Here is a 10,000-nt window from a genome sequence, read left to right on the forward strand (position 1 = left end):
TAGCGGCTGTGTTCTGACATGTGGTATATCTGATGGGTAGATGGTGATATTCTATGGTGGGTAGATGGTGATATTCTATTGGTGGGTAGATGGTGATATTCTATTGGTGGGTAGATGTGGATATTCTATTGGTGGGTGGATGGTGATATTCTATTGGTGGGGATGGTGAAATTTCTATTGGTGGGTAGATGTGATATTCTATGGTGGGTGATGTGATTTCTATTGTGTGGTAGATGGGTGATATTCTATTGGTGGGTAGATGGTGATATTCTATTGGTGGGTGGATGGTGATATTCTATTGGTGGGTAGATGGTGATATTCTATTGTTGGGTGGGTAGATGGTGATATTCTATTGGTGGTAGATGGTGATATTCTATTGGTGGGTAGATGGTGATATTTCATTGGTGGGGTGGGTAGATGGTGATATTCTATTGGTGGTAGATGGTGATATTCTATTGGTGGGTAGATGGTGATATTCTATTGGTGGGTAGATGGTGATATTCTATTGGTGGGTAGATGGTATATTCTATGGTGGGTAGATGGTGATATTCTATTGGTGGGTAGATGGTGATATTTCTATTGTGTGGTAGATGGTGAAATTCTATTGTGTGGTAGATGGGGATATTCTATTGGTGGGTAGATGGTGATATTCTATTGTGGTAGATGTGATATCTATTGTGGGGTGGGTAGATGGTGAAATTCTATTGGTGGTAGATGGGGATATTCTATTGTGGGTAGATGTGATATTCTATTGGTGGGTAGATGGTGATATTCTATTGGTGGGGTGGTAGATGGTGATATTCTATTGGTGGGTAAGGTGATATTCTATTGGTGGGTAGATGGTGAAATTCTATTGGTGGGTAGATGGGATATTCTATTGGTGGGTAGATGGTGATATTCTATTGTGGGTAAGGTGATATTCTATTGTGTGGGTGATGTATATTCTATTGGGGGAGATGGTGATATTCTATGGTGGGTAGATGGTGATATTCTATTGGTGGGTAGATGGTGATATTCTATTGGTGGGTAGATGGTGATATTCTATGGGGGTAGATGGTGAATTCTATTGGTGGGTAGATGGTGAAATTCTATTGGTGGGTAAATGATATTCTATTGGTGGGTAGATGGTGATATTCTATTGGTGGTAGATGGTGATATTCTATTGTGGGGTGGGTAGATGGTGAAATTCTATTGGTGGGTAGATGGGATATTCTATTGGTGGGTAGATGGTGAACTATTCTGGTGGGTAGATGGTGATATTCTATTGGGTGGGTGGGTAGATGGTGAAATTCTATTGGTGGGTAGATGGGATATTCTATTGGTGGGTGGGTAGATGGTGATATTCTATTGGTGTAAGGGTGATATTCTATTGGTGGTAGATGGTGAAATTCTATTGGTGGGTAGATGGGGATTCTATGGTGGGTTAGATGGTGATATTCTATTGGTGGGTAGAGGGTGATATTCTATGTTGGTGGGTGATGGTGATATTCTATTGGTGGTAGATGTGATATTCTATTGGTGGGTAGATGGTGATATTCTATTGGTGGGTAGATGGTGATATTCTATTGGTGGGTAGATGGTGATATTCTATTGGTGGGTAGATGGGGATATTCTATTGGTTGGGTGGGTAGATGGTGAAATTCTAATGGTGGGTAGATGGTGATATTCTATTGGTGGGTGGTTGACAGCTCGTGGTAACATTCTGAATGATGTAATGGAAACAGAGTGAGACCCATGAGATCTAACAATACACACATCCATCCTGCAACGTTTTGACAGTACACACACACACACACACAGTGTTCAATCACATCCTTCTGGGCTTCATCAGTGATTCACATCTCCTTTGTGACCTGCTATATCAGTCATTGTGGAAGCTGACAGTGCTTACAGTACAAGTCGATGTCATGTGAGGTGAATTTCTCCATTTTACAATGTAATGTGGTTTCAGACCTTGTAAAAAGCACCATATTATGCAATCTATTACTATCAATAGTATCTTGTGTGTGTGTGTAGAATCCATTGTGTTCACTGTCCCAGCTAAGAAATCAGGACAAGGCCTGTTTCAGTCTAGGAGTGCTTATCAGTCCCCGCCATCCATGTTATATTTTGTGTTATGATCTGAAAAGACACAACTGATCCGAGATCAGCACTCTTACCCGTCTCTTTTTGAATACGGGCTTAAAGAGGAGACAGACACACCACGTAATAACCAAATAATCTAAAAATCACTTTATTCATTTTAAGTTAGTTAGAGAGACACAAAAACATCAGAACCACATCTGCTTAAAAGAGCAGTTTTTTTTTTAAAGAAAGAATTACAAAATGAGGCTTGTGTCATACTGTCAATGAATGGCAAATGAAGAGGTAGAGAATTTAGGCTCATCACTGAAGGAATGACGCCTACTGGAATGTATTTCAACGATTCATAAAACTCTGCAGTCCTGTTAATCCCGCCTAAAGTTGATCAAATATCCAAGCAGCAAAAAACTATGGAGACCATTAACTTCCCCCAAATTCCCTGGTTGGACGATTCTGATTTACTGTCTCTTTAAATCCGGAAAAATCTTCTTTTTTTTTTTAAACAGAATTTCTTGAAAATCTTGGGATTTTTAGGGAAAGTTGCCAGAAATTTGCAAACCTAGTGTCAGTCAACGTTTCCACGAAGGGCAATGTAGTACTGTATTCACAAAACAGATCAACCAAAGTTTTCATTTTCACTTGTCACTTTCTGCAAATGGTGGAGACTACTGAACGTCTGAACTAAGACGTGAAAACAGACCAGCTAGTGACATAGTTCCTCCTCACACACATCACGCACTGATAGATAAAAAGGGCTGTTCATTGGTTTGATTGGAATTACACTACCGTTCAAAGGTTTGAGGCTACTGAGAAATGTCCTTGTTTTTGAAAGAAAATCACTTTTTTTGTCCAATTAAAATAAAATAGATCAGAAATACAGTGTAGACATTGTTAATGTTTTTATGGAATATCTACATAGGCGTACAGAGGCCCATTATCAGCAACCATCACTTCTGTGTTCCAATGGCACGTTGTGTTAGCTAATCCAAGTTTATAATTTTAAAAGGCTAATTGATCATTAGAAAACCCTTTTGCAATTATGTTAGCACAGCTGAAAACTGTTGTTCTGATTAAAGAAGCAAAAAAACTGTCCTTCTTTAGACTAGTTGAGTATCTGGAGCATCAGCATTTGTGGGTTCAACTACAGGCTCAAAATGGCCAGAAACAAAGAACTTTCTTCTGAAACTCGTCAGTCTATTCTTGTTCTGATAAATGAAGGCTATTCCATGCGAGAAATTGCCAAGAAACTGAAGATCTCGTACAACACTGTGTACTACTCCCTTCACAGAACAGTGCAAACGGGCTCTAACCAGAATAGAAAGAGGAGTGGGAGGCCCCGGTGCACAACTGAGCAAGAGGACAAGTACATTAGTGTCTAGTTTGAGAAACAGACGCCTCACAAGTCCTCAACTGGCAGCTTCATTAAATAGTACCCGCAAAACACCAGTCTCAACGTCAACAATGAAGAGGCAACTCTGGGATGCAGGCCTTCTAGGCAGAGTTGCAAAGAAAAATCCATATCTCAGACTGGCCAATAAAAATAAAATATTAAGATGGGCAAAAGAACACAGACACTGGACAGAGATAGTTTTGGGGGGGGGGGAAGTGTTATGGACAGACGAATCTAAGTGTGAGGTGTTTGGATCACAAAGAAGAACATGGAGGCAATGTGATGGTCTGCTGGTGCTTTGGTGGTGGTAAAGTGGGAGATTTGTACAGGGTAGAAGGGATCTTGAAGAAGAAAGGCTATCACTCCATTTAGCAACGCCATGTCATACCCTGTGGACGGCGCTCAATTGGATCCAATTTCCTCCTACAACAGGACAATGACCCAAAGCACAGCGCCAAACTATGCAAGAACTATTTAGGGAAGAAGCAGTCAGCTGGTATTCTGTCTATAATGGAGTGGCCACCACAGTCACCTTATCTCAACCCTATTGAGCTGTTGTGGGAGCAGCTTGACCGTATGGTACGTCAGAAGTGCCCATCAAGCCAATCCAACTTGTGGGAGGTGCTTCAGGAAGCATGGGGTGAAATCTCTTCAGATTACCTCAACAAATTGACAACTAGAATGCCAAAAGTCTGCAAGGCTGTAATTGCTGCAAATGGAGGATTCAAAAGCAAAATTTGAAGGACACAGTTATTATTTCAAGGAAAAATAATGATTTATAACCTTGTTAACGTTTTGACTATATTTCCTATTCATATTGCAACTCATTTCATGTTTTCATGGAAAACAAGGACATTTCTAAGCGACCCCAAACTTTTGAACGGTAATGTACGTCTTAAGATGTGGTGATTGATAGGGCCAGCAATAAGTCAGAAGTGTGATAAAGATCATAAATTGACTGCTGAAGCAAGTGACATTAAATTAATGAGACATTTGGCAGATAGATTTACCCAAATCAATGGCCGGTAGGTACAACTAACACCCACACCTGACCAGTGGAAATATCAAAACAAACTCTGAACCAACTATATTAATTTGTGGACAGGTCAAAAAGCAAACATTTATGTCAATTTAGAGAGCTAGCTAAATTTGTCCTGGGATATAAACATTGGGTTGTTATTTTACCTGAAATGCACAAGGTCCTCTACTCCGACAATTAATCCACAGATAAAACGATAAACCGAGTTTGTTTCTTGTCATCTCTCCTCCTTCAGGCTTCTTCTTCTATGGACTTTATATGGCGGTTGGCAACCAACTTTAAGGCGAGTTACCGCCACCAACTGGACTGGAGTGTGGACCTCAGTTCATCTTTCAATCACCTATGTGGGTATATGCTCCTAAAAACCAATGAGGAGATGAGAGAGGCGGGACTTGCAGTTCTAATTTTAGCGCCTGGCTACCCAGACGCTCGCTGAGAAACGTGAGCAGTGTTGGTGCAATGATTGAATAACATGTACGTGTAAATTTATTTTGCATGTTGGTCTGGGTGATGAAAATGCCATTTTGAACCGTTTCTACAGAGACTTGGCCGTGTAGAGAAAGGCAGTATTACAGTGCATGTCTACAAACAAAAGAGAAACTAAAAGTGACAAGATTTTACTGTACAGTAACATACTGTATATTTCCACAAAGATACTAAATAAAAAGTTGGTGACTACATTACGTAAATAGTTAATACCTTTTTTTTCATATGATTTCAAAAAAAACTATTGACACAGTATATAGATCGTCGGTTTCTTTAAACAAACCTTAGAAGAAAAAATAAAATAAAAAATAAAAAGACAATATGGAAAAAAAACTAAGAGAAGTAAAATCCTTTGTGTAGTACACAGCTGGTATCGTTTCAGAGGACCTTTGATTCTGCTCAATGCAAGTTCACCAGTCTAAATTCAGTCTTTTTAAATCCTCTTCTTCCTCCTCCTCCTCCATGCACCCTCAGTGGTCTTATCCTTGTGCCTCTAGGGTTATGGGCCCCGCGACAACAGCTCCCCCTTAGATGTCCCCCTTAGCCTCGTTGTTGTTCATCAGCTCCTTCCTCTGGGCAAGGAAGGGATACATACACTTATCAGCACCCAGGAACCTGTACATACACACGATGGCTTCGAAGGGCAGGAAGCTGTAGAGAGGAGAGAGAGAGAGAGAACAGAGGTCAGATACACAAAGCTCTTCATTTAGAGACATGAATTCATTCACAACACACTGTAGAAAGTAGAGGAGAGGGATGTCGAAAGAGAGTAGAGTAGAGATGGAAACCACCCATTCATGCCAATAAAAGCATGTATTTATTAATTGAATTGAGAGAGAAAGACAGAGGGAGAAAGACTGGGACTGACCTTTTCATGAAGTTGACCATGTATACTATACGTGGTGTGCAGATCATAGCCTGATCGGTGAGAATGGCCCTCATAGACTGTGTTACACAGAACTCTGGCTTCAGGGGAGGCAGGAATGGCTCGATTTCTTTCCTGCACAGACAGGAAGTGACATAACAGTTAGAGACAGCCAGAACACACACAAACACAAGGGGAAAGTGCCCAGGGTGCTATTCAGCAATGTAGTGCAGAGTTTGTACACAACCAAGTCTGATCTTATCTAAACCCCTTGAATAGGCCAGTTCAGATACAGAAACCCTTCCACTTACACAGCGGGGGGGGGGGGGGGGGGCATTGTAACTAAAGAGGGGAACAGTATCCAGGGTGCACCTGTTAGGGGAGGTAGGAGAGGGTGTCCCTTGGTTCAGTAGAGCTCTAGGTGAAACACTGACATACAGGTTAAGGCTGTAAGTCAACTCAATAGAACAGTGCAGTACACCGAGTGTACAAAACATTAAGAACACCTTGTAATATTGAGTTGCATCCCCTTTTGCCCTCAGAACAGCCTCAATTCGTCGGGGCATGGACTCTACAAGGTGTCGAAAGTGTTCCTCATGGATGCTGCGCCCATGTTGACTACAATGCTTCCCACAGTTGTGTCAACTTGGCTGGATGTCCTTTGGGTGGTGGACCATTCTTGATACACACAGGAAACTGTTGAGCTTGAAAAAACCCAGCGGCGTTGCAGTTCTTGACACAAACCAGTGCACCTGGCACCTCCTACCATACCCCGTTCAAAAGGCACTTACATATTTTGTCTTGCCCATTCACCCTCTGAATGGCACACACACACAATCCATGTCTCCATTGRCTCAAGACGTAAAAATGCTTCTTTTAAACCCGTCTCCTCCCCTTCATCTACACTGAATGAAGTGGATTTAACAAGTGAACTCAATAAGGGATCATGGTTTTCACCTGGTCAGTCTGTTAAAGAAAGAGCAGGTGTTCTTAATGTTTTGTACATTCAGTGTATAGTACAATACAGTGCATTGCAGTACATCACTAGCCCATTGCATGTAGCCGCGTGTGTATATTTGTACATATTATTTCTAGTTAGTGAATTATTAGCCAAGTTATAGCTAATTTATAGTCAGCAATGGGGGAAGTGATTGCTTCCTACAAGAGCACAAAAACTTGTATATTTCTAGATCTCTGAAAAGCCAGTCAGGTAGAGAGTTTTTGTTCTGTCTTAAAGGGGCAGTGTTGTATTTTAAGACAGGCTTGAATAAGCTAAGTAGCCAACAGGCAGAGGGTAGTATAATTTGTCTGATTCTTTCTCCTGTAATTAATGGTATGTAAATAATTATGCATTTTATTTTGTAAAGTGGTGTCCTGCATCAAACACAACATGTTCAGTCACCTCCTTGTCTGAAGGACAAGTGGATAAACAGGTTGATATCAAGCCCTGCATATCTTTTTCTTCAAAAGTCTCATGGAATGTAGGTCTACATTGAACACCACACATTGTCTGCTACTGTAGGCTGAGTGATAGAACAGCTATTTCCATGTTATAATGTTATGGGATGCATTTTCTCCATTGTATTTGATGGTAGGCCACTCTGGTAGATCTACATTAGGATCAAATAGCCAAAGTGACCTACTTGGCCATTGTTAAAACTGTAACTCAAAGTGGGTACAGCCTCAGTGTTCACAAATAAACGCGTGTCAAAAGTAGATTTTTCACAACGTTGAAGTTTGCGCTCATTAGACCTAAAATTTGCTCCGTGTCCGGGAATTTGTTTTTAACGGAACATTGCTGTTAGCAGTAGATTCCCTTTTTGCGTTTAATTTAATTATTAACCTCAACGTATATATTTAAATAGCAATTTAATGCTAAGTGATAAAGCGTTATGAATCACGTTTGATTTATTGATCGAGTGAATGATTTGATTGATTGATGTCTCACCTTATCCTGCAGCCTTCAAACATGCCCGTGTTCACCAGGTAGGGGCACACCAGCGTCATCTTAATACCATCCTTATCCGAAGCCTTGATCTCGTGGCTCAGCGACTCGTGGAAGCCGATGGCCCCAAACTTACTGGCGCAGTAGTCCTATAGGGGTTATGAGAGAAAAAGGTGTCCCTGTTAAATCCTGTGTAGCTATCAAACGGGAGTAAGGACACGGTCATAGAATTACACTGAATAGAACGGGCGTCACCATTTAGGTCAATGACGCCATAATGGATGAACCTACGGGTTTAACTAGTCAAATTGCCAAGGTCAGAGGTTCCAAGCCAATTCTCATTCTCTCTCTCTCTATGGACAACAGGTACCCACTTTAAAACCCTGCATTGTGGGATGGTAATGTGAGTGGCTGTCTAACGGGTACCCACTTTAAAACCCTGCATTGTGGGACGGTGATGTGAGTGGCTGTCTAACGGGTACCCACTTTAAAACCCTGCATTGTGGGACGGTGTATGTGATGTGGCTGTCTAACGGGTACCCACTTTAAAACCCTGCATTGTGGGACGGTGATGTGAGTGGCTGTCTAACGGGTACCCACTTTAAAACCCTGCATTGTGGATGGTGATGTGAGTGGCTGTCTGGCTAGGTTTTATAGTTTCACAGGTGATTCAGCTTGTATCCGTGTTTGTACACGGTTGGGTTGGGGTTGGATTGAGTTATGGGGCAGGGAGGGCTTGATGGTTCGCCGGGGGACTAATCTTCAAAAAGCAGCTGGGCAAACCCAGCGAGGATTAAAGGAGACGTGACTGGAGAAAACCCACAGCGAGGATAAAAGGAGACGTGACTGGAGAAACCCAGCGAGTAAAGGAGACGTGACTGGAGAAACCCAGCGAGGATAAAAGGAGACGTGACTGGAGAAAACCAGCGAGGATAAAGGAGACGTGACTGGAGAAACCCAGCGAGGATAAAGGAGACGTGACTGGAGAAACCCAGCGGGGATAAAGAGGACGTGACTGGAGAAACCCAGCGGATAAAGGAGACGTGACTGGAGAAACCCTGCGAGGAAAAGGAGACGTGACTGGAGAAACCCAGCGAGGATAAAGGAGACGGGACTGGAGAAACCCAGCGGGGATAAAGGAGACGTGACTGGAGAAACCCAGAGAGGATAAAGGAGACGTGACTGGAGAAACCCAGCGAGGATAAAGGAGACGTGACTGGAGAAACCCAGAGAGGATAAAGGAGACGTGACTGGAGAAACCCAGAGAGGATAAAGGAGACGTGACTGGAGAAACCCAGCGGGGATAACGGAGATGTGACTGGAGAAACCCAGCGAGGATAAAGGAGACGTGACTGGAGAAACCCAGCGAGGATAAAGGAGACGTGACTGGAGAAACCCAGAGAGGATAAAGGAGACGTGACTGGAGAAACCCAGCGGGGATAACGGAGATGTGACTGTGCCCACGTGACAAGCCTGCCAGACTATGGTTCCTAAATGAATAGTCCCTCCTGCCTTAAAACCACATTCAATTTCTATGAAGTATTATAGGTTAAAACCTTGACTGTGCTCCAGTCCCTTTGAAGAGAGACTTAACGGTTATGAATGAGTTCCCGTCCGTGCAACAACAGCTAGAAAAACAAAAAGGCAATGGGGTAGCGGTGCCTAAAGACAGAATGAAAATGACACCACTCTGGAATGGAGAGAGGGAGTGAAAGGGAGTCCATGTGTTCTAGAATATTAAAGAAGCATTCTAGAAGGCTCCTCTGGAACACACAACAGAGAGTGACAGCTACAGCCTATCTTCTTATTGTCCCCAGGACAAATGACCACATCAAATCCTTTTAACACTGACTCAGATAACACACAAAAAGAAACAGTGAGGGGCCTGGACGAAAGACGACCCCCCCACACACACACACACAAAAAAGTGAAAACAAAGTCCCCTCCATTTAGAGTGAATTGGCTGTGATGTGAATACTGAGAGAGCTGCGATGGTTTCACAAAGAACCTGATGAAGATGTCTCCCTCCCACGGAGACCTGTCAGCCTGTTCTTCCCCCAGAGCCAAGGGCCCCAGACCCCCTCAGCTGCAGACAGAAGGCCCCAAAACAGGTCCCCCCAGCTACAGACAGAGGGCCTCGTAACAGGCCCACCTAGACCCCCCCAGCTACAGTTAGAGGGCCCCGTAACCCAT

The 10,000-nt window shown here is 42.7% G+C and overlaps 1 protein-coding gene and 1 long non-coding RNA gene across 2 annotated transcripts in view; one reads left to right on the top strand and one right to left on the bottom strand.

The window, feature by feature from the left end:
• Positions 1-10,000, top strand: part of LOC139025033 (uncharacterized) — a 32,035-nt gene that overhangs the window by 10,667 nt on the left and 11,368 nt on the right. The gene's annotated exons all lie outside the window — the stretch shown is intronic.
• rdh10a (retinol dehydrogenase 10a) overlaps positions 2,207-10,000 on the bottom strand; it is a 24,391-nt gene continuing 16,597 nt past the window's right edge. Inside the window, exons 4-6 of the mRNA XM_024140482.2 lie at positions 7,811-7,956; positions 5,866-5,997; positions 2,207-5,648 (exon numbers count right to left, since the gene is read on the bottom strand). Of these exons, the coding sequence (XP_023996250.1) occupies positions 5,525-5,648; positions 5,866-5,997; positions 7,811-7,956 (402 nt within the window). The 3' untranslated portion in view covers positions 2,207-5,524. The remainder of the gene's footprint in view (positions 5,649-5,865; positions 5,998-7,810; positions 7,957-10,000) is intronic.

The sequence above is a fragment of the Salvelinus sp. IW2-2015 genome, unplaced genomic scaffold, assembly GCF_002910315.2.
Source record: "Salvelinus sp. IW2-2015 unplaced genomic scaffold, ASM291031v2 Un_scaffold2161, whole genome shotgun sequence".
Lineage (NCBI taxonomy): Eukaryota > Metazoa > Chordata > Actinopteri > Salmoniformes > Salmonidae > Salvelinus > Salvelinus sp. IW2-2015.